This window comes from Loxodonta africana, chromosome 1, assembly GCF_030014295.1.
Source record: "Loxodonta africana isolate mLoxAfr1 chromosome 1, mLoxAfr1.hap2, whole genome shotgun sequence".
In the NCBI taxonomy this organism is placed as follows: Eukaryota; Metazoa; Chordata; class Mammalia; order Proboscidea; family Elephantidae; genus Loxodonta; species Loxodonta africana.
This window is the reverse complement of record NC_087342.1, coordinates 61,475,859-61,501,041: the sequence shown is the minus strand read 5'-3', so window position 1 is coordinate 61,501,041 and position 25,183 is coordinate 61,475,859. Positions and strand designations below refer to the sequence as shown.

The 25,183-nt window shown below is 39.9% G+C and overlaps 1 protein-coding gene across 4 annotated transcripts in view; it reads left to right on the top strand.

The window, feature by feature from the left end:
• KIF13A (kinesin family member 13A) overlaps window positions 1-25,183 on the top strand; it is a 225,854-nt gene that overhangs the window by 92,892 nt on the left and 107,779 nt on the right. For all 4 annotated transcript variants that reach the window (XM_064281127.1, XM_064281114.1, XM_064281123.1 and 1 more), the window contains exon 3: window positions 8,745-8,757. In XM_064281127.1, coding sequence (XP_064137197.1) covers window positions 8,745-8,757 — 13 coding nt within the window. The remainder of the gene's footprint in view (window positions 1-8,744; window positions 8,758-25,183) is intronic.

Here is a 25,183-nt window from a genome sequence, read left to right as displayed (position 1 = left end):
TTTTGAATTCATTTTTTTAAACTGTCAATAGTATAATAAACATTGATATAATTGAAGTAGTTTTTCCCTTATTCTTCATCTCGTCAGATCAGCTTCAAGTTCTGATCCCGAAGTCACATACTAAAGTCACTTCCCGTCACACAGCAGTGGTTCCACCTTCAGAGACATGGTGGAGAGGCTGGGTGGGACACATCAGTAGACACATCTTATAGAGTTTCTCTTCAAATTGTCTTTATGTTCTTACCTTTACATCCTATCTTTCTTTGCTTTTCTATAGCCCTTGCCTTTGCAGTGTGTCTCAGCTTACATACTCTGAGGGCTGTGCGTCTCACTGCATACTCTGTGGAGATGGTATGGCCTCTTCATTCACACTGGGTCTTACCCTCCTAAGTCAGATCTGACTGCCTTATTCCTATTTCAGAAACCTTCATGGCAGTTGCTTCAAAGAAAAGTCAGTGTGGCCTTCCTTGTCCTTTGATCACTATATATTATTTCAGCTTTACTACCCTCTATTACCCCTGTCTTTTTATTGTTCTCTGAATGTATGCTGTACTCTCCAACTTTGTTCCAGCCCCCTTCTGCCTTAGATTTGCTCCCAACTCATTTACATGAATATTTTTGTGGTTTTGTTCATAGACCTCTCCCAAACCAGTTGCCATCAAGATGATTTTGATTCATGGCTACCCTGTGTGTGTCAGAGTAGAGCTTTGTTTCCACAGGATTTTCAATGGCTGATTTTTGGGAAGATGATCACGGACCTTTCTTCCGAGGCACCTCTGTGTGGACTCAAACCACCAACCTTCTGATTAGCAGCTGAGTGATAACCATTTGCGCCACCCAGAGACCAAAAACCAAACTTGTTGCCGTCGAGTCGATTCCAACTCATAGCAAACCTATAGGACAGAATAGAACTGCCCCATGAGGTTTCCCAGGCTATAATCTTTACGGAAGAAGACAGCCGCATCTTTCTCTGGTAGAGTGGCTGGTGGGTTTGAACTGCTTAAACACTGTGCCACCTGGGCTCCTTTTAATAATAATAATGGCCAACACTTACTTAACGGTTACCACATGCTAGGCGCTCTTTCATAGGCTTTACATATATTAATTAATTTAACCCTCAAAACAACTCCATTTAGGCAAAGGACTCAAATAGACATTTCACCAAAGAGGGCATTCAGATGACCACCAAACACATGAAAAGATCTCAGTGTCATTAGCCATCAGAGAAAGGAAAATCAAAACCACAATGAGATACCACTTCATTCTCATCAGTTAGCAGCTGAGCGTATTAACGGTTTGCACTACCCAAGGACTCCATAACCTCTGTAGTGGTGCTCAATTTTCTGCTTCCTCAAGGGGAAGTGGCAGTTGGCTGTCTTCTTCTAACTTCACAGCCGTCTTGCACATTAAAAGTATTTCTTCTTTGAGGTTCACTCTCTGTAGGTTTCTCCTGCACATTCATGTAGGACCTGGGCATGGACAGGGCTACTTCACGCATTAACCACATTTGTGTCCCACGTAGATAAGGGTGATCCACACAGTTGAATACCCACAAGGATTGCTATCTAAAACCTTAGCCTAGGCTCAAGGAGCTTTCACTAAATCCTTCTAGACTCAACAGAGGCAAAATAATGTAGCAGTTAAGAGTGGGTTAAGTGCTAGAGATTGCTGGGGTTTGAATCATGGCGCTGCTGCCAGCTAACTGTGTAAACGTGAGCAAGTCATGCAGTCTCTGTATCTTATTCCTCAGTGTTTTTCATCTGAAAAATGATAATAAATAACAGTACCGGCCTTACAGGGTTATTAAGAAGGTTAAATGAGTTAAATCAGGTAAAACTAACAGAATAATATCTGGCACAAAGAACTTCTAGGTGCTACCCTTTGCTATAACATTGACTGTGACTCTTGGCAACCCTATGTGTGTCAGAGTAGAACTTTGTTCCATAGGGTTTTCAAGGCTGATTTTTTGAAAGTAGATCACCAGGCCTTTCTTTTGAGATACCTCTGGCTGGACTCGAACCATAACCTTTTTGTTAGCAGCTGAGCACATAACCCTTTGTACTCTCATAAGTGTTGCCAAAAAAAACCCATTGCCATCAAATCGATTCCAACTCATAGAGAACCTATAGGACAGAGTAGAACTGCCCCATAGAGTTTTCAAGGAGCGCCTGGTGGATTCCAACTGCCAGCCTTTTGGTTAGCAGCCGTAAGTCTTAACCACTACACCACCAGGATTTCCACTCTTAAGTGTTAGGTATTATTAAAAGAATGATTGTCCACTCCATTTCACAGACATACTACTAAGACCAGGTTAGAGTTTACCACCCTGAAATGTTCTGCCTCTGAAATGTTACAGGTCAATGTCTCATTCTTTGACTGTGACACTCTTATCTTTTTACCACCCCAGCATCTTTACTTTTAACTTTATCCACCCCACAAGTTTCTTGCCTCTACTGTTTTCTCCCAGTCTGATTACTTCCTTTTTTTTTTTTTATAACTAATATTTTATTGTGTTTAAGGTGAAAGTTTACACAGCAAATTAGGTTCCCATTTAACAGTTTCTACCAAAATGACTCAGTGATATTATGTCGTCATTCCCATTCATTCCGTTCTGGTTGTACTATTTCCAGTACTCTAGTTTCCCTGCCCCCTTACCTTCCCACCTTTGCTTTAGAGTAATTTTTGACCATTTAGTCTCACATAGATGATTCTTTAAAAGAGCCCATTACTGATAGGTGATATTCTTTGTTTTATGAGCCAATCTGTTATTTAGTTAAAAGGTAACCTAAAGGAATAATTTTGCCTTGGGTTTAAAGAGTATCTCAGGGCAATAGTCTTGGAGAGTCCACTAGTCTGAACCGGTCCAGTAAGTCTGGACTTTTTAAGAACTTGAGGTCAGTTCCACATTTTTTTCCTGTTCTATCAGGATCCATCTATTATGACCCTGATCTGAGTGGTCAGTAATGGTAGCCAGGCACCATCTAGTTCTTCTGGTCTCAGGATAGATGAGGCCGTAGTTCGTGTAGACTATTAGTCCTGTAGACTACTCTCTTCTCTGAGTCTTTGGTTTCCTTCTTTCTCTTTTGTTCCAAACAAGTAGAGACTAATAATTGTTTCTTAGATCGCTGCTCGCAAGCTTTTAAGACCCCAGACATTACTCACCAAATTGGGTTGTAGAACACACACTTTATGAACTATGTTATGCCAGTTATCTGAGTTGTCCCATGATACTATGGTCCTAAGCCTTTAAACTCTGAAAACCAATCTCTCGAGGTGTTTGGGTATGTCTAAGAAGTATCTGTAACTGTGTCCACTATGTGGTTTATTATATATATGGATATACATATATAATATGTATGTATATCCATATAATAGGTGTATGTACATATGCCTATAGATACAACTATCTGTGTACATATATATACGTTCATGTTCATACCCATACACATATATGCCTGTATACATATTTGTGTAAGCACACACATACGTTTTGGTGGTGGTTCCCTTCCTCTTGACTTCACTTCTCTACTCAACCATTCCCTAAAGGGTCTTCCCATTGAACCACAGCAGCCTCATGGTAACTGCAGGAATTACGTTGTTGAAACGCACTGCTGTTAGCAAAATCCATAGGTGGTAAGAGCAAAGTCTTATAGAAAATGAGGGGGTGGGGGGCTACAAGGGAAACAATTAAAAAATGCCATTGAGCGTGTATTTTAAGTCAAGTAGATTCTAGAAGGTATACTCTTCTGAAGCAAACCAGATGCATTGGTGCTAAAATTCTGTTCTATCTTTTGCGTATATACTTAGGAGTGGAATTGTTGGGTTGTATGATAATTCTGTTTAACTTTTTCAGAAACTGCCAAATTCTGTGTTTAACTTTTTTCCACAGTAGCTATACCATTTTACAGTCCCATCAGCAATTAATGAGGGTTCCAATTTCTCCACACACTCCTTATTTTCCCATTTTTTAAAATAATAGACGTACCAGTGGATATTAAGTGGTACCTCATTGTGTTTTTTATTTGCATTCTGGTGATGCAGTGGTTAAAGAGCTTGGCTAATTACCAAAACGTCAGCAATTCGAATCTATCAGCTGCTCCTTGGAAACCCTATAGGACAGTTCTCCTCTGTCCTGTAGGGTCTCAATGAGTCGGAATTGACTTGATGGCAGTGGGCTACGGGTTAATGACTAATAATGTTGAGCATATTTTCATCTGCTTATTGTGCTGAGTCTTGAAGGGTGGGAAATTTGATCAGGCAGAGGGGGAGAGGGAAGCAGGATAAAGGCGTGGAAATTACCTGAGTTGGGTGGTGAACGCACATTCTGTGAATGGCATGAGGAGATTGGGCTGCTTGTCTTGGAAGAGAAAGGAAGCTTTGGCTTCTTCCAAGATAGAGTTAGTATCACTGTTGAATTGCACTTTCTATTTTCTCTCCAAATTCTGAGACCTAAAAATATTACTTAGCTGGCTTTTAGAATGTCAAGTTCTATTCAGTTTAGTTTTTTTGGAATACATAAAAAGTCTTCTAATACATATTTTTGGAAGCCCTGGTAGCTTAGTGGTTAAAAGCCACAGCTGCTAACCAAAAGGTCGGCAGTTCGAATCTACCAGGCGTTCCTTGGAAACTGTATGCGGCAGTTCTACTCTGTCCTGTAGGGTCGCTATGAGTTGGAGTCGACTCGACAGCAACAGGTTTAATACATATTTTTAAATTACAGATGTTCACATGTCTAAAAACAAGACCTTTTCAGAGGATGAATGAGAGAGTAGGCGGTGGAGCATGGTCAGAAGTACCCGTAACATTAGCTAAGTGTTGGTGGAATATTCTTTCTAAGGAGTTAGCAACTGAGCCTGTGACTGGGGTCAGGGAGGCCTGTTTGAAGAGAGAATTTTAGTTCACTGGAGATTTGCTTAGCTGGGATATTGCCTCTCTCTGCGCTCAGGTATCTCGACAGTAGCTGGATCTGACAGAGACCTAAACATGGCTTTGACTAATGTAATTAACAAAGGGACCAAATTTTAAAAATACACATTTAATATTGAGTATGTTGATTCTGTTGAGCCCTGGTGGCACAGTGTTTGAGCCCTCAGCTGCTAACCCCAAGGTGGGCGATTCAACCCCGCCAGCTGCTCTGAGGGAGAAAGATACGGTAGTCTGCTTCGGCAAAGATTGACAGCCCCGGAAACTCTATGGGGCAGTTCACCTCTGTCCTGTAGGGTCGCTATGAGTCAGAATCAACTGGACAGCAATGGGTATGTTGAATCTGATAGATATAGATACAGTATTCACCCTCATTCATCCTTTTTCACATGAATGTCACTGGGTTTGTCACATTATTTTTTTTTTCCAAAGGATATCATATTGTATTTAATTATAATATTGGTATAACTGACATTGGAAGTGTTTTTCTTTATACTTAAGGAAAAGTGACACATAGTCTCTGGGGATTAGGGCAGTACCTACAGTTCTGAATTAGGGATGTCTTAGCTGCCTGCTGTCACATCTCAGGAAAGGTTTGCCAAAGTGATGATGCAGTAAAAAAAAAAAAAAAAAAAAGGGCTTGCTTTTTCTTCAGCAGTAAGGATCTTTGTTTTAAACTAAATGATGAGTACATATGGGTAGCAGCAGATGAGTTTGGTGGCTTCCTTTTCTACCCTGCTGCCCAGTCTCCATTCATTCTCAACAAGGAGTCTTTACTCAGAAACACAAAGGAAGGTAGCAGAATTGTGTTGGCACTCCCATATGTCTCAGTGATCTAGTGCTGCTATAACAGAAATACCACAAATGGATAGCTTTAACAAATAGAAATTTATTCTCTCACAGTTTAGGAGGCTAGAAGTCAGAATTCAAGGTGCCAGCTCCAGGGAAAGGCTTTCTTTCTCTTGTCGGCTCTGGGGGAAGGTCCTTGTCATCTCTCTTCCCCTGGCATAGGACTGGCTCAGCGCAAGGACCCTGAGTTCCAAAGGGTGTGTAATGCTCCCAGCTCTGCTTTCTTGGTGGTAGGAAGTCCCCCTGTCTCTCTGCTCTCTTTTCTGTTTAATATCTCAAAAGAGATTGGTTTAAGACACAACCTAATCTTGTAGGTTGTAGTTTAATAGTGAAAGATTTTTACTATTTTTATTATATTTTAATAGTAAAAGACTGGCTAATGATAACAATGCATCGTTTGTAGATTGAGTCCTGCCTCATTAACATAACTGTTGCTAATCCCACCTCATTAACATCATAGAGGTAGGATTTACAACACGTAGGAAAATCACATCAGATGACAAAATGGTGGACACTCACACAATACTGGGAATCATGGACTAGCCAAGCTGGCACACATTTTTTAGGGGGACACAATTCAACCCATAACACCATATAATATACTGTCTTTATAAGTAAAAAGGACTTACTTTAAAAGTACTAAAAGTGTTGAAATAGAACTGACTTCCTAAGAAGAATAAAGAAAACGCTAATGAGATATGAATGAAGAAAGGGTTGTTTGATTAGTGGGCAGTTAAGGAGGTAAATGCACTGCTGGCTGAAACCAGCACTTGTTCTTTGCAGCTGGTGATGATTATCAGACAGCTGGGGTGCAAAAGGAGTGATGTAAATGGTTAATGGATGATGGTTGCTGATCGAATGGTTGGTGGCTCAAGTTTACCAGAGCCACCTCAGAAGAAAGGCATGGCAATCTACTCCTGAAAAATCAACCATTGAAAATTCTATGGACACAGTTCTACCCTGCACACCTGGGATCACCATGAGTTGGAATTGACTCAGCAGCAACTGAGTTTTTTTTTTTTTTGAACTCTGGAGAGGTCTCTGGGATTCCTGTTAGACTGTCCCAGCCACCCACTACCCCCCATTGTGCTGCTCTACCCCCCTGTTAGGTAATTTGGTTCATCACAGCTTACATGGGAAACGGGTATTTTCCTGGTTGTCCCATGTTATTTCATTTGATTGTCTTATTGTAACCCAAGTGATTTTTTTTTCCTTTTCTTTGATAAACAGTTATTTAAATGACTTCTTAAAAATAAACAAAATAAGAGAAGACTTAGTCAACAGTGCTGTGCATGAAGTTTTCATTGTTGAACAGATGCCTTTCAGAGCAGTGTCCCACTTCAGGAAATTTTCTTGGCATGAATTTCAAACTTTATGTACAGAATTTCCATAGCTCTGTTAGGATTAAAGCCATGCATTTTTATTATAACATCTATAAATGTTGGGTTTGAAAGGTAGACGCACAAGTTTGTTGAGACTTGCTTGGTAGCAGCCGGAGATACCAGTTATTCTAGATATAGTTCCGCTCCAAAACTAAAACAAAAATCATGTTCATTGTTTCTGGCTGTCTGAGCTGATAACATAAGACACGAGGACTCATTTCCTTTCAGCTAATTCATGGAATTTCAAAATGATGCTTCAGGTTTGTGTTATAGGAAGGTCATAATTTTCTTTCCCTGGATTCAAATGTGTGAAATCATCTACCTGATTGTGGAATCCATGGAAATTCTTTCCCTGCTGCTGAGCTCTGGGCTTTGTTTGGGGTCCTAGGAGCTCTGTGAGGAGTGTTGGACGCAGTGATGGAGAAAAGGCGCCATGCTGTTTTCACCTGTACCTTTTGTTTCCCATGGCCTCTGCCCTGGAAAATCTGTTTACTTATCCCCAGGATTCTATTCCCTGTGAACAAGGATTGAAACCCTGAGAAAAGCTTCTCTGTTTCTCTTTCATGCTAGTTTTATAGTATGTGAATTGATGGTATCAGAGGTTGATCAAGAATAACCATGTTAGGGAGAACAATAAGAACTGTCTTAACGTAGGAATCGTAGCTCAATGCCTTAACTGGCCCACAAGGAACGTATTTACAAAACAAGTCAACTTAATATTTTGCTACTTTCAAAATTATTTCCTTTTTAGAGTTGTGTTCAGGTTCAATTTCAGCCCTTTCGGAGTTCTTAATATGTGAAAATTGATGTTAACAGTGTGCGTGTGTGCAGGTGTGTTCATGTTCTGAACATTCACTGAGCTGAGAAATTATGATGCATGCACTTTTCTGCATGTATACTTTGATAAAAAGGTTTACTCAGAATAATTTTCTCAAATAATACTTTAAAATATGTACAGTGCCCCTAGCATCATGATATTAGGTGAAAAAGCAGAATACAAGACTATGTATATGGGAACAGATAAGCTTGTATGGTTGTTGGTGGGGGAAGAATGTGACTTAAAAATTCTCAGGGTTGAAATATGTGAAAATGATCATTTAGAGCCATGGTTTTTTAAGTGAGAAAAACTCCCGTATAAATTAAGAGTATATGGAGTCAAAGGAAAATATGCATATGTTTTAATACCAATTTCAGAAAAGAGCTTTAAATGTGAAAATTAACTTAAAAGTATTTGTTTGACCACATGCAATAATGACTGTAGCATCTTTATCTTGACACCCTTCCACTGGCATTTCTTAGAATCATTAAAAATATCCCTGAATGACTGTGGGGTCATTCTGTTAAGCCAGGAAAGAAATGCATTGTGCCCATATTGTATTTTTGAGCAAATATAAGAGTTTGCCACTTTAGGCAGTAATGTATTTGAATTTTGCTTCCAGGCTTCATGAAGTAGAATATCTTTCAACTCACGTTATCAAGATGCTGAATTCACCTTATGTTTTCTCTCTTCCATTGCTTCCCGCTGATCTGGCTGCTGTGTTGACAACCTCTTTACCTGTGCTGCTGAAATTTTTTGTTTCTATCATTAAGGAAACCTCCCAAGGTAAGCACCTATATGGAATTTTGGCAGGTATAGTGGCTTAGTGTTTACAAATTCAGGATTTTACCCATCACAATAAACCATGTGAAACACCTATCCCTGACAAGAAAAAACAGCAGTGTAATGTAAAACTCGGATTGTGAACATATGACGTTGGCAATAACATAAAACGAGAATGCTACTCAACATTTACAGAGCACTTTTACGTGTTAGTTCCTTCTCTAAATGAATGCTCTGATCCTCAAAGCAAACATGTCAAATTATTGTTTCCATTTTATTGATGATGAAATGAGGCTCAAAGAGAGAGAACCGCATGTCGTAATTCACAATGATTAAGAGGAAGACCTGGGACCTAGTATCACCACCTTAGAAAGTGGAAGGACAAAAATAGTAACATCACAGTGTGGTAGTGTGATAACTGTGGTTATTGATCAGAGACACTGTCTTTTCTGTGCCTTACTAAAAGTAGTTGAAATTATCAGAAAAATCATCTGAACTTTTATATATTCAACCTTCCACCACCTCCATGTGCTCCATTGTAGATCCCAGCCAATCACAAAGTTCATTAACTGGAGTTGTCCCTATTGCTCTGGTCAGCCTTTGATGGTGTGTTTACCAGTGAGGAGCCCAAAAGCTAGAGAGTAAATGGGAAAAAAGTAAGAGAAGTCAGGGAGCTGAATGATCAACCCCTGAATAACTGAAGGCTGATTTTGTTACCAGTGAGTATTTTATTGGGTATCAGAGGCACACTTGGTATCAAAAGGAAGGAGAAATTCTACCAGCTCCTGACTGATGAGATTGCTTATATCTGTGGTTTCTGAGATAGGACCAGAACAGGCTGTTACTACAAATACTATAAGGTCAGAATCTAAGCTGTGTTGGGTGAGGGTAAAAAACCGTTGCCTTTGAGTCTATTCCGACTCATAGTAACCCTATCAGACAGAGTAGAACTTCCCCAAAGGGTTTCCATGGCTGTAATCTTTACAGAAGCAGACTGACACATCTTTCTTCCACAGAGTAGGTGGTAGATTCAAACCACCAACCTTTCATTTAGCAGCTGAGCGCTTTACCACTGTGCCACCATGGCTACTTGGGACAGGGTAAGATATCCAGAATAGGCAAGGCTTACTTGCCTTTGAGGTTATGAAGAAGAATCCAACTTAGCTTTTGGAGTATAAAAACCCACTAAAATGCTGACTTTCATCGATTTGTATTTACTGAAGGCCTATAGGTCCTGGTTGATGCAAATGGTTTGCACTTGACTAATAACCTAATTAATATTAAGTTCCTCATGAGCACGATTAAGTGTCTGGAATTCCCATTCTTCGCAATGTTATCCATAGTTCGTTAGGATCCACACAGTCGAATGCCTTTGCATGGTCAATAAAACACAGGTAAACATTGTTCTGGTATTCTCTGCTTTCAGCCAGGATCCATCTGACATCAGCAATGATATCCCTGGTTCCATGTCCTCTTCTGAAACTGGCCCGAATTTCTGGCAGTTCCCTGTCAGTATACTGCTGCAGCCGTTTTTGAATGATCCTCAGCAAAATTTTGCTTGCGTGTGATATTAATGATATTGTTCTATAATTTCCACCTTTCTTGGGAATAGGCATAAATATGGATCTCTTCCAGTCAGTTGGCCAGGAAAGGCGTGCGTCAGGGTTGTATTCGTTCACCTATTCAATCTGTATGCTGGGCAAATAATATGTGAAGCTGGACTATATGAAGAAGAATGGGGCATCAGGATTGGAGGAAGACTTATTAACAACCTGCATTATGCAGATGACACAACCTTGCTTGCTGAAAGTGAAGAGGACTTGAAGCACTTACTAATGACGATCAAAGACAACAGCCTTCAGTATGGATTGCACCTCAACATAAAGAAAACAAAAATCCTCACAACTGGACCAATGAGCAACATCATGATAAATGGAGAAAACATTGAAGTTGTCAAGGATTTCATTTTACTTGGATTCACAATCAACAGCCATGGAAGCAGCAGTCAAGAAATCAAAGGATGCATTGCAGTGGGTAAATCTGCTGCAAAGGACCTCTTTAAAGGGTTGAAGAGCAAAGATATCACCTTGAAGACTAAGATGTGCCTGACCCAAGCCTTGGTATTTTCAATCACATCATATGCGTGTGAAAGCTGGACAATGAATAAGGAAGACCGACCGAAGAATTGATGCCTTTGAATTATGGTGTTGGCGAAGAGTATGGAATATACCATGGACTGCCAAAAGAACGAACACATCTGTCTTGGAAGAAGTACAACCAGAATGCTCCTTAGAGGCAAGGATGGTGAGACTGCATCTTCATTCTTTGGACATGTTGTCAGGAGGGATCAGTCTCTGGAGAAGGACATCATGCTTGGCAGAATACAGGGTCAACAGAAAAGAGGAAGACCCTCAACGAGGTGGATTGACACAGTGGCTGCAGCAATGAGCTCAAGCATAACAATGACTGTAAGGATGGCTCAGGACCAGGCAGTGCTTTGTTCTGTTATGCATAGGGTTGCTACGAGTCAGAACCGACTTGACGGCACCTAACAACAACAACAGCGATAACCTAATGCCTGGTGGTTTGAATCCACCCAGTAGTACCATGGAAGAAAGGCCTGGCAGTCTGCTTCTGTAAATATTACAGCCAAGACAACTCTGGTCTGTGACACATGGAATTCTTATGAGTTGGAATCGACTCGATGGCAACAGTTTTGTTTTTTTTTAATAGTTTCATAGGTATTGTCCTTGGCAGGAAGAGTTTTAACTCCAGTAAGGAAGTCATTCATTGAACAAATAATATAAATATGAGATCTATTAAGAAAGAGGAAATATATAATGCTGTAGAAGTATAAGCAATGGCATCCTGGTCAAATCTAGAGGATTAGGGAGCCCTCCCTGAGCAATTAGTGATGTGGATATTATCTCTGAGATTTGCGACCTGAAAAAGTTATCTGTTGTTCAGGAAGATAACCCATTGCCCTCGAGTTGATTCTGACTCAGAGTGACCCTATAGGACAGAGTACAACTACCCCATAGGGTTTCCAAGGAGCACCTGGAGGATTCAAACTGCCGACATTTTGGTTAGCAGCCATAGCTCTTAACCACTATACCAACAGGGCCCTGCTCAGGAAGACATGAGTGCCTTTTATGTAGCACTTCCTTCCCTTCCTGTTGGTTCCCAGAAGTTTTGTAACACAGTGTCACTCTTGTAATATGTTTTATATTTTCCCCACAGAAAAAGGGAATGAAATACTAAACAATCCCACATTTGGGTACTTAGGAAAGGAGAGGCACTGAGATTAAACAGAGCTACACATACACATTTTAAAAAATAACTAACTGCTTTGTACACAGAAAAATCTTGGGTACTTTCTAACCAGTATATACGCCTAGTAGTTTCAGCCTTGGTTTCACTAGGTATCCTGTTGATAATTCCTAAAAAGTACAAGGAAAATTAAAAAAAAAAAATTTTTTTTTAGTTTTAAATCACTGAGTTAAAAAAAATAAATGCATGCCGTAAGGGACATCTGGAAAGTATAAAGATCAACTTGAAATCAAACAAATGATACAATAGAGTCAAAAAAAAAAAAAAAAGATATTAAAGAAGATACAGGCCTTTCCCTGCAGGAATTAATATAAATGTTGAAAGATGATGTGGAAAGGGAAAGATGCTTTTGATGATGATCATATACAAATGAAATTTTATTAATTTAAAACAATGAGATTTGGGCATAAATAACCAGCAAAAGCATCAGAGAAGACTGGTTGGCTTAATGTAACCTATAATTATTCTGGGCAGGACACGTGTGCTGCATGGGTAAGACCCAGTCCCAGCATTCTGATGAGAGTGGGGTAGGGAACACATGCATAATATAAAATAAAAGCATTTGTGCAAACGGCCACAAGAGGCAGAGTATTTGTGGAACTCATAGGCTGAACGGTCCGGTTCTGACTTGTGCAGTCAGAAATGGCCAATTCGGAATTAATCTCACCTCTCCCACACTACTGCTTTTCATAAGGTTTTTGCTGGCCAATGTTTTTAGAAATAGATCATCAGATCTTTTCTTCCTGCTCTGTCTGAGTCTTGAAACTTCTTTGAAACCTGTCCACCATGGGTGATCCTGCTGGTGTTTGAAATACTGGTGGCATAGCTTCCAGCATCACAGCAAAACGCAAGCCACCACAGTATGACAGACTGACAGACAAGTGGTGGAAGTATTTAACAATGCAGGAAGCATCAAAGGAAGATGGAAGGAATATACAGAGTTGCTGTATCAAAAAGAGTTGGTCGATGTTCAGCCATTTCAGGAGATAGCGTATTATCAAGAACCAATGATATTGGTGAAAAACAAGGCTCCAAGAATTGATGGAATGCCAATTGAGGTTTTTTAAAAACACACACAATGCTGGAATCACTCACTGATTTATGCCAAGAAATTTAGTAGACAGCTACCTGGCCAACTGACTGGAAGAGATACATATTTGTGCCCATTCCAAAGAAGGGTGACCCTACAGAATGTGGAAATTATCAAACAATATTATTAATATTGTGTGTAGGTAAAATTTTGCTGAAGATAATTCAAAATTGGTTGCAGCAGTACATCGACAGAGAACTGCCAAAAATTCAAGCCAGATTCAGAAGAGGACATGAAATGAAGGATATCATTCCTGATATCAGGTGGACCTTGGTTGAAAGTAGAGAATCCCAGAAAGATGTTTAACTGTGTTTTATTGACTATGCAAAGGCATTTGACTGTGGGTCATAACAAGTTATGGATAACATTGCAAAGAATGCAAATTCCAGAACACTTAATTGTGCTCATGAGGAACCTGTACATAAACCAAGAAGCAATTGTTCGAACAGAACAAGGGGCTATCAGGAAAGGTGTGTGGCAGAGCTGTATCCTTCCACCATACTTAATCTGTATTCTGAGCAAATAATCTGAGAAGCTGGACTATATGAAGAACTCATTAATTAATTAACTCATAAATTAAAACTCATTAACAACTTGTGCTATGCAGATGACATAGCCTTCTTTGCAAAAAGCGAGAGGACTTGAAGCATTTACTGATGAAGATTAGAGATTACAGCCTTCAGTATGGATTACACCTCAACATAAAGGGAAAAAAAAATTTTCAACTGGGCCAATAAACAAAATCAGGATTAATGGAGAAAAGATTGAAGTTGTCAAGGATTTCATTTTACTTGGGTCCACAATCAATGCCCATGAGAGCAGTGATCAGGAAATCAAATGACGTGTTGTATTGGGCAAATATGCTGCAAAAGGCCTCTTTAAAGTGTTAGAAAGCAAAGATGTCACTTTAAGGACTAAGTGTGCCTGACCCAAGCCATGGTGTTCTCAATCGCCTCATACGCATGTGAAAGCTGGATGATGAATAAGGAAGACCGAAGAAGAACTGATGCCTTTGAATTAATGGTGTTGGTGAAGAATATTGAATATACCACAAACTGCCAGAAGAAAGAAGTCTGTCTTGGAAGAAGTACAGCCAGAATGTTCCACAGAAGTCAGGATGGTGAAACTTCATCTCATGTACTTTGGACATGATATCAGGAGGGACCATTCCCTGGAGAAGGACATCATATTTGGTAAAGTAGACAATCAGTGAAAAAGAGGAAGACTCTCAATCAGATGGATTGACAACAGTGACTACAAAGGTAGGCTCAAACATAGCAATGATTTTGAGGATGGTGCAGGACTGGGCAGTATTTCAGTCTGTTGTACATATGGTCACTGTGAATCAGAACCGACTTGACGGCACCAAATAACAATAACAACTCTCACTCCACTGAGGACACCCAGGACTGTACAAAAGAATAATACCTGTGCTTGAAGGCACTGGAAAGATAAGTTAGTAAGTATAAAAATGGCATGGGGTGTGTGACCTCTTCGTCTAACTTCTTGAGGGGCTAGAATCACCATCAGCATCAGCCCAAGGCTGATTCCTATGAGGTGGAAGTCAAATATACCTCCATGCTCCATCCAACCTTTGTACAAATTCCAGTCTGTCTTAGTCATCTAGTGCAGCCGTAACAGAAATACCACAAGTGGATGGCTTTAACAAAGAGAAATTTATTGTCTACTGTCTAGTGGACTGCAAGTCCAAATTCAGATCATCAGCTCCAGCCGAAGGCTTTCTCTGTGAGTCTTCTTATCAATCTTCTCCCAGACTAGGAGCTTCTTCTCACAGGGACCCCTGGTCCAAAAGACACGCTCTGCTCCCAGCACTGCTTTCTTGGTGATATGAGGTCCCCAACTCTCTGCTGGCTTCCCTTTTCTTTTATCTGTTGAGAGATAAGAGGTTAGGCAGGCCATACCCCAGGGAAACTCCCTTTACATTGGATCAGGGATGTGACCTGGGTAAGGATATTATAGTCCTGAAGGCACTCAGCTCTCTCGCTCCATGGTTTGGCAATCCTAGCTCTGCCAACAAGTGCCCAGAGGCATCCCACTCTGCTGGGAAGCTTCCTGCCAAAAGTCACTCAGCAGTCTCACTCATGAGTCAGCTTGCCCACTGTAGCCGCCTTGATCCAAAGGATCCATTCCAAACTCCTGGCTCTTCTTTCTTGATGGTAGTGAGGTCACCTCTTGCTGCTGGGATTGACTTCCTGTAAACTTAGCAGAATGGCAAAATTGGCCAATCCCCTTAGCATTCCATACACCTTATTTGCATGGTCCCACCTATACAAGGGTTCTTTGCACCTTATTTGTATTGTTGGCAAGCTGTCCAATCCCCTTGGTGGGCCACTAGCACCTTATTTACATAGTCCCACCCAGTGGTTTTGTGGGAGTTACAAGACTATGCATGGCTAGAAGGGCCATATTAAGTAATTCACTGTACCACAGTAAGGAATAACCAGACCAAGATCCAGGAGAAGGTAGAAATTTAAAGAGGTAAATCTGTGGTTTTGGTGTATGTTATTCAGGAAGAAGTAGCTTAAAGTTGGAACAGTGTGTCTGACAGCCTGTGTGGCCTAGAAGGTCACACAGAAAAACAGAAATAGACCCCCATATAACTTAGATGTTCCAATTATTAGATGTGAATTTTAAAATAACTATGCTTATTATGTTCAAGGAGAAAACAGATAAGAGAGAGTTACCTGTCGGAGAGAACTGTTACTTATAAAAAGTGATATCACAGATGTAGGAAATAACCCAATGTAAATTATCAATGTGAAAAAAACAAACTTAAAGATTCAGTATTAGCATTTAGTAGCAGAATAGAACATTTGCAAAGACCTGCACATGTTCACAGTGCAAAGATGAAGCACTTACTGATGAAGATCAAAGACTACAGCCTTCAGTATAAATTACACCTCAACATAAAGAAAACAAAAATCCTCACAACGGGACCAAGGAGCAACATTATGATAAGCGGAGAAAAGATTGAAGTTGTCAAGGATTTCATTTTGCTTGGATCCACAATCAAAGCCTATGGAAGCAGTAGTCAAGAAACCAGGCAACACACTGGATTGGGCAAATGTGCTGCAAAAGACGTCTTTAATGTGCTAAATAGCAAAGATAACACTTTGAGAACTAAGGTGTGCCTGACCCAAGCCATGGTATTTTCAATTACCTCGTATGTATGCGAAAGCTGGACAATGAACAAGGGAGGCCGAAGAATTGTTGTCTTTGAATTATGGACTCCCAGAAGAATGAACAAATCTGTCTTGGAAGATGTACAGCCAGAATGGTCCTTAGAAGCAAGGATGATGAGACTTCATCTCACATACTTTGGATATGTTATCAGGATGAACCAGTTCCTGGAGAAGGACATCATGCTTGGTAAAGTGGAAGGTCATCGAAAAAGACCCTCAATGAGATGGATTGATACAGTGGCTGCAGCAGTGGGTTGAAGCATAACAATGATTGTGAGGATGGCACAGGCCCAGGCAGTGTTTCATTCTCTTGTACATAGGGTCGCTATGAGTCAGAATCGACTCAATGGCACGTAACAGCAACAGTGGAGTAGATCCAGCTGAAGAAAGAGTAAAATAAGTGGAAGATAGGGTGGCAGAAAATATCAAAATGAAGTACAGAAGAGACAAATGGTGTAGGAACAACTGGATGTTCAAGTGCAAAAAAAAAAAAAAGGAATCTAGACATATCTTATACCCTTCACAAAAATTAAATGGCGCTGACACATTGCAGGGATTGCAGTCAACGTCATGGAACAATTTGTGTATAAACTATTGAAGGAGAAACTAATTTGCTCCATATACGTTCACCTAAAGCATAATAATAATGATAAAAATTAACTCAAAATGAATCATAGACCTAAATGTAAAATGCAGAACTATGAAACTTCTAGAAGATAACGTAGGAGAAAATTTAGGTGACCTTGGGTTTGGCGATGACATTTTAGGTATAACACCAAAAATATAATCCATGTAAGAAAAAAATTGATAGAGTGGTCTCATTAAAATTAAAAGCTTCTGCTAAAAACATGGTTAGGAAAGTGAAAATATAAGCCACTGACTGGGAGAAAATATTTGTAAATTACTCATAATTTTCAGAGTTGGGTAGGTATGTCTCTCCTTGCCAGTGTGACTGTAATTTTGAGTCAGAATTTTCTGTCTTAGAGGTATTATAAAAAAAGGTAAAAATTGAAAAGTTGCTGGTAGTTTAGTCACTTTTTGATAAAACTTTGTATTTTAGCAGGATGTGGTATAAAGGGAGTTGGCACATGTATGTGGAGAGTCAGTCTCTCATTAGGCCATTATACACACTCTGTTGATGGAGTACAGGAAAATACCCTCGGTCACAGTAGCTTTGCCTTCGGTAGCCCAGTTCCTGGATTCCCAGATGGCCCCAGGATGTCTGGCACATTCTAGGTCCCTTCATTTTTCATGCTTTTGTCATACTTGGCATAAGCATCTTTTCTTCTTAAGGAGCCAAATTGAAACACACACAGAGAAGAACAAATGAATTCTTTCTCCCTTTTCCCTTTTTTTCTTCTCTCCCTCAATAGTTGTTGAGCACTTTTCATGTGCCAAGTTGTCACTGCAGAGCTAGGAGAGATTTTTGAACTCAGACCATTCAAGTCCTTTTGTTTTAAGGCCAAGGAGATTGAGGTTTAAGAAATGAAGTGGCAAGACTATCCAGTGGGAGAGCTTGGCTCCAGACCTGTACCTTCTGATGGCCAGTCTAATATACTTTCTGTTACCTCAGAGGGGTTGAAAAGTGGTTTTTCTGTTTGTGGGGTATTGTGGGGCAAGATAGGTAGAAAGTGTAAGGAGGAAAAGTTTGTAGAAAATGTTAATATCTGTAAACCACTTTGTTTAGGCTCATATTCTTTTTTATCCATGATTGTTCTGTTTAATACATTATAATTTAGTATATGATTTATTTGAACAATTAGATCTTGTTAATTAACTTCACTTCTCAGCTTCACTACTCAACTCCAAGGTGTTTAATCCATCTGCTTACATAAGTTTGTTGGCAAACTTATATTTAAAAATATCTTAATCAGAAGAAAATGACATTATAGTGAAATGAAATTGTTTCCTTTTGATGGCAGTATCTTTTAAAAAGATACCAAGGTATACTAATTACCGCATTTCACAGAAATTGCTCAGAAAAAAAGGAGGGGAAAACTTTATTATATACAACTTACGCCATGTGAAGTGTGGTTTTATTCAGTCTTATTTTTATAATCTGTGAATGTCATTATGTTCTGTTGCCTCTACTGCTTTGCTGTAGTGGATTTCCAGAAACTAAAATCTTGTCTCATGAGATGAGTTGTAGACTTGCACTATTCAGTATGGTTGCCATTAAGCACAAAATATGTGTTGTGAGTGTAAAATACACACTAGGCTTCAAAGATATGGTATGAGAGAAAAAAAAGAATATAAAATAAATATTTTGGATATATTTGTTAAAATACAATATATTACTAAAATTATATCTTTCTCTTTATTTTTTAAATATGTCTGCCAAAAAAAATTTTTTTTTTTTTTTTCAGAAACAGAATTTTGTTTTCTCACAGTTTAGGAGGCTTGAAGTCTGAATTCAGGGTGCTGGCTCTAGGGGAAGGCTTTCCTTCTCTGTCGTCTCTGGAGGAAGGTCCTTGTCTCTTAGCTGTTGCTCTTGGGTGATCTTCATGTGGCTTGGTGTCTCTCCTCCCTCATCTCTGCTTCTTTTGCTTGCTTGTTTTAATCTCTTTTATAACTCAAAAAGAGACTCATTAATGTAACAAAGACAACCCATTCCCAAATGGGATTATAACCACAGGCATAGAGGTTAGGATTTATAACACATATTTTTAGGGGACACGAGTCAATCTGTAACATTCCACCCTTTGTCCCCCCAAAATTTCTGTCCTTCCCACATGTAAAACACATTCACCCAATCACATGATCCCAAAAGTCTTAACTCTGAGTCCAAAATCTCATTGTCTGAATCTCACATCTAAATCATATATGAGTGAGACTTCAGGCATATTCCATTCTGGGTCATTTATGAACCTGTGAAATCTAGATTACAAGGTATCTGTTTCCAAAGTACAATTGTGGGACAGGCACAAAGTAGACATTTTCCATTACAAATGGGAGGAATTTGACAGAAAGAAGGGATAATAGGCACCAAGTCTAAAAAACCCAAGAAAGCAAAGTAAATTAGCTCTCAAGGCTTGAAAATAATCCTCTCTTCTGAGACCATCTAGGCAATGGCCCTGCCCTCCAGACTCTGGATGTTGGCCATGCCCTCTGGATTCTGGGTGGAGGCCCCTTGGCCCTGGGCTTCAACTCTGCCTTCCAGGGTAATTCAGCTCATGTAGGTAAAAGTGACAGGAACTCAGACCATATTAACCAAAAGATAAATGTATTATAAAGATTCTAGGATGTCTCAAAGAACTCAAGGGCAGGAAGTAGCTGGACTTCTAGTGTCATCACGCCCCCCCCCGCCCCGTCTCCCACCTCCTGTCACTGTGCTCTTGTGCGTCTCCTTCACTTGTCTCGCACTACAGACCACCTCTCTCTGATTCTCTGGTCCACATGGTTAGAAACATGCCCTCAATGTGTCCCAGATTTAGGCATCAGTCATCAGAGAAAGAAAGACTAGTTTGACTTCCTTAGACCCAAGTCTAAAAATCCCAAATCATACATCCATTGTGGGATCAATTAACTATGGCCAAGGGATTAGGGAACTGGTAGTGGTCCAGCTTGAGCATCTATGCCTCTCCCCTAAGCAATCAGTAGTGGGGAATATAAAAACATGGCAGCACTCATAGGAGCCAAATGGCTAAGTGGAGGACAGGAGAATTCCTCAAAAGAAAAAGTGCTATTTCAGAATAAATTGGAATTCTGGGCAAAAATAAAAGTAAAAAAAGAGTAGGTGTTCACTATAGCTCCTCCCTGTCCGCCCTGGGGTGAGTAGTAGAAGATCTGACCATTATCATGGAACCAAAACCAAATCAGTTGCCATCAAGCTGATTCTGACTCATAAAAAAAAAAAATTTTTTTTTTTTTTTTTTTTTATAATGACGTGTAATTACTGTCATAATGATCTGCTAATTGGCCTCTTGGTCTCTTGTACCCATTCAGTCCGTCTTCCACATTAATGCCACCAAAATGAAAATATGACCCTATCACTTGCCAGCAAGGTAAATTTCAGGCTTCTTAATAAGGCATGTAAAGCCCTACATGATCTGGTCTTAACCTGTTCCTCTAGTTTTTTCTCTCTCTCCCCCTGCCTACTTACTGCACTTTGCATCCTACTCCAGTCACACTCAACTCCTTCTTCTCTGTGTTGCTTACAAACTTTGCCCTTTATTAGAGTGCCTTTTCTACGTGTCTACTCAGCAGCTATCTTTCAAAATTCAGCCCCAATTTTTCCTCTTCTAGAAACCATTCCTGAGTTCCTTCCTCCAGTTTAATTATTCCATTTTTATTCTTTCTGGATCGTATACTGAGTTCTATTCTTCTGTCATCCTTTACTACCTTCTTTACTTTTCTTGGTGGTTTTTGTTGTTAGTTGCTGTCAAGTCAGCTTCGACTCATGGCGACTTTATGTAAAACAATGAAATGTTGCCTGGTTCTGTGCCATCTTCATGATTGTTGGCATGTTTGAGTCCATTGTTGTACCTGTTGTGTCAATCCATCTCGTTGAAGTTTTCCCTCATTTTCGTTGACCATCTGCTTTACCAACAATGATGTCCTTTTCTAGCGATTGGTCTTTTCTGATGCCATGTTTAAAGCAAGAGAGTCGAAGTCTCACCGTCCTAACTTCTAAGGAGCATTCTGGTTGTATTCCACCTAAGACTGATTTATTCATTCTTTTAGCAGTCCATGCTATATTCCGTGTTCTTTGCCAACACCGCAGTTCGAATGCATCAGTTCTTCTTATCTTTCTTTTTCATTATCCAACTTTTGCAAGCATGTGAGGTGATCGAAAAGACCATGGCTTGGGTCAGAGGCACCTTAGTCATCAAGGTGACATCTTTGCTTTTTAAAACATTAAAATGTTAAGCCTTTTGTAGCAGATTTGCCCAATGTAATAGATCATCTGATTTCTTGACTGCTATTTCCATGAATGTTGATTGTTGATGCAAGTGGAATGAAATCATCTACAGCTTCAATTTCTTTTCCATTTGTCAATTAAAGTTTCTTGGTTACTTTTCTGTAATAGAGTATGAGATCTTTAAGAGTGAGAGCACTCATTTATGCCTTAGCTAGCCCATAATAACTGCTCAGTAAATGCTTTTGTTAAATGAATGCAAAGATGAATCAGTTCTTTAAAGAGACATCTTCTCCTTGCGCCCTTAGAAATTTTAGCTGCAGTGCAGAGTATTACTTGGCACAGCACAGTCGCTTCCTATACCAGATTGTGAATTCCCTGAAGTCAGAAACAGTGCCTTATTCCCTGTAGGTGTGCAACAGATGCTGTTGCCTTGCTTTGAATCTTTGAGAGGCTTTGACATCCTCACGGTCAGGCAGTGTTGACCATGTAATCCAAGACATTGTTTGCTATGCGTACACAGGCATCTATACGTAAAGGAAACGATGAATGATGTTACAAAAAGACAGTAGTTACTTGACAGATTTTTAAATGCGGAGGCAGCATCTGTCCATACAGTTCACCAGTACTAAGAATAATCATTCTGACGCTCATTCTTGGTGCCCAGTAACAGATATCCCCAAATACAGGCAGGAGTGGATGTTGGCAGTGCTGCTTTTGCTAACAGCAGCGGTGAAGACAGTTCCGGTGATCAGACAGGCTTTCTGGGTTCAGTGGCCTTTCAGTTTCTCTCCGGCCTCTCCAAGACGAATGAAGTTGGATGCTTCCTTTTTTTTTTTTTTTTTTAAAAAAATGCCCCTTCACATCTCTGATATCAGGAGAAAGAGATGAACGGGAAAAAAGTGCTGAAACTTGGCATTAACAGGAAAATTTAGAAATGAAATGAAATACCATAATTTTGCTTTTTTTGGCCTGCCTCAAGTGTCATAACAGTGTGGTGAAATGTGCACACATCTGGTGTATGTCTTTCATGCCAGTTGTCTTTCAATGACCAGTTTGGGAAGGAACCACAACACAGGACATCAGCAAGCCAGCCTGTACAGTATTTCTAAAACTAGAGAACCGGGTGTTTGCGGAGAGATCTCAGGTGCTGGTTTTTCAAAGCAGGTAGTGTCTAGGGACAGGCTGTTAGTGGCAGCTGGGCCTGCAGATGTGAACAGAGAATTGGTTGTATAAAGAGAGGAGAAAGACGGCATAGAATGAGAGGAGACACACTCCTTCCTGCAGCGTGAAGCGAGTCCACATAGAGGGAATTTTTTTTTTTCTTTTTCCGGGGAATCTTTTTTTGATTCTGGTCTCGAAACTAGTAAGTAGTATGTTTTGCATTGATGCTTCTGACACAGAACGAAACAGTCTGTAGTAGCTCTTCCTCTTACCGGATATGGACGTTTTTTGTCTTTTCACTTTTCTCTCTCCATTTAGTTTATTAAAAATTTATTGAGCACCTGTGTGTTGGGTCCTGTACCTGTAGGAAATGAAGGTATGCATTAGCACAGTGCCTGGCTTCAATAAGGCTCATAGCTTGGTTAGAATATACAGTGCTTAGCCTGGTGCCTGAGGAGGCCTGTGGCACAATGGTTAAGTGCTCAGCTGCTAACTGAAAGGTTGGTCGTTTGAACCTACCCGATGGCTCTGCAGGACAAAAGACCTGGCAGTCTGCTTCCGTAAAGATTACAGCTAGAAAACTCTGTGGGGCTGTTCTGCTCTGTTCTGTAGGGCCACTGTGAGTCAGAATTGACACAAGGGCACACAACAACAGCCTGAAGCTTTGATACAAGTAAACACTCCATAAGTGGTAGCTGTATTGTTAACTGAGGAGAGAGCCCATTAGTAGATAATGCTAATGCTGATAATATCGGCTGCTGTACACTGAGTTACTTCTATGTGCCTAGTATTATATTAGTAGGTATTTTACTTTGGAGCCCTGGTGACATTAAGAGCTCAGTTGCTACAAAAGATCAGCAGTTAGAATCCACCAGCCACTCCTTGGAAATCCTGTGGGGCAGTTCTGTTTGTCCTGTAGGGTTGCTATCAGTTGAAATTGACTCAAAGGCAATGGGTTTGTTTATTTGTTTTCCTGGCCTAGCATTATATTAGGTATTTTACTTTAGTTCCCACCAGACCAGTTGCTGCCACATGTGTGTCAGAGTAGAAACTGTGCTCCACAGGGTTTTCAGTGACTGATTTTCTGGAAGTAGATCAGGAGGTCTTTCTTCTGGGGTGTCTCTGGGTGGACTTGAACCACCAGCCTTTTGATTAGCAGCTGAATGTGTTAACCATTTGCATCACCCAGGGTTTAATTTCCCACAGACAATCCAACTTTAATGCCCAGAGGAGGGAATAATTACTTCTCAGAGAGCAAGTCAAGGAAACCTTGGGGGAGGTGGCTTTAGGCAAGTCTTGAAGAATGAGTTGCAGCTCAGTGGGCAGGAAGGTGAGGAGAGAGAGGCTATTAGCAGAAGGGGGAGTCCCTTATTTGTCTATATATTCTTTCCTTCTTTTTCCTGTGTACTTCCCACTGTGCCCAAAATACCCAGAAGATTTCTTGGTCACTAGTGGAGGCTTTCAGAACTGAAGAGGTGGCTGGCCCTTGATGTAAAACATAGATGAATTGGGGAACTTCCTTCTGTCTCTTTGGGGAAGGGTTGGGATTTCGGTAAACATAAAATAATGTCTGTGGGGTGACACCAGTCTAGGTCATCTCACTGTTGAAGGGAAAACAAGCTTTGACAAAGCACTGTTGTGGTATCTCCTATCCTGGCAGTGCTGCTGAAGGATTTACACTCATTTCTGTGCACTATTTTAAGCAGCCATAATGCAGGAAAACAAAGATTTACAAGATCATTTAAAAGGTAGTTCACCAGGAAGTTGGTTTTGAAAAGTAAACTCTTGGGAGTATTTTTGTTTGGTGGAATTATGCATAATAAAAACATGAAATAAAGATCTTGTCCACAAATAGTTAATGATAAAGCAGAACAAAGGGAAATAGAGATGTATATATACATATATAATACATATATATACATGCATGTACATACATACATGTACATATATATACATGCAAAATCTGGTTAGATAGGTATGGAATTCAGAGCAAGAAGCAATAGTGTCCTTAAGAAAGTTTTCATAAGGGAGTGACATTTGAGATGACATTGTTGTTTGTTAGTTGCCACATTAGTTGCTTCAACTCATGGTGACCTTATGTATAACAGAATGAAACGTCACTTGTCCTGTGCCATCTTGGTTGTTGGTATGTTTGAGTTCATTGTTGTGCCTTGCAACTTAGGGGGCTCAGATGGCATTGAAAGATTTTAATAAGGAGAGATTGAAAGAGGATGGACTTAGACTCAGTTTGCAAAAATCATCTGATGTATATGTTCAAAAATATTTCCTTGCATAAAAGTTAATTGTCTTGACATAATAACTATTGGATTAATCACCTTGTGCCTGAGAAGGCAGTGGGAAAAGTATTAAAAAGATTTTGGAAAAAAAAAATCTGTATTTTTTCAAGAGTATTAATTGTTTAATTTTTGTCTTTTTAACTAGCCTGTAAGCAAACATGCTCCCTACGGGATAGAAAACATGCCTAATACGTATTTGAGCTCCCTACAGCCCGTAAAATGAGAGGATTGGCAAATGGCCAATTTGTTGATTGCCTTCTGGGTTAAACATTTTGCAATTGGTGAACATATTAGTGAAAGGATACAACTAGAAAGGACAAATGAAAGAATACAGAAATAATAACAGTTTAAGTATTTTCACATTTGATGTCTGTGGCTCAGGAAAATGATTACAGATCACATCTCTTAAAATAGTGACACATTCTGTTTCTTCACGGAACATAGAACAAGTTTCTTTTTTTAGCTGTAGACTGATTTCTGCTGAAAT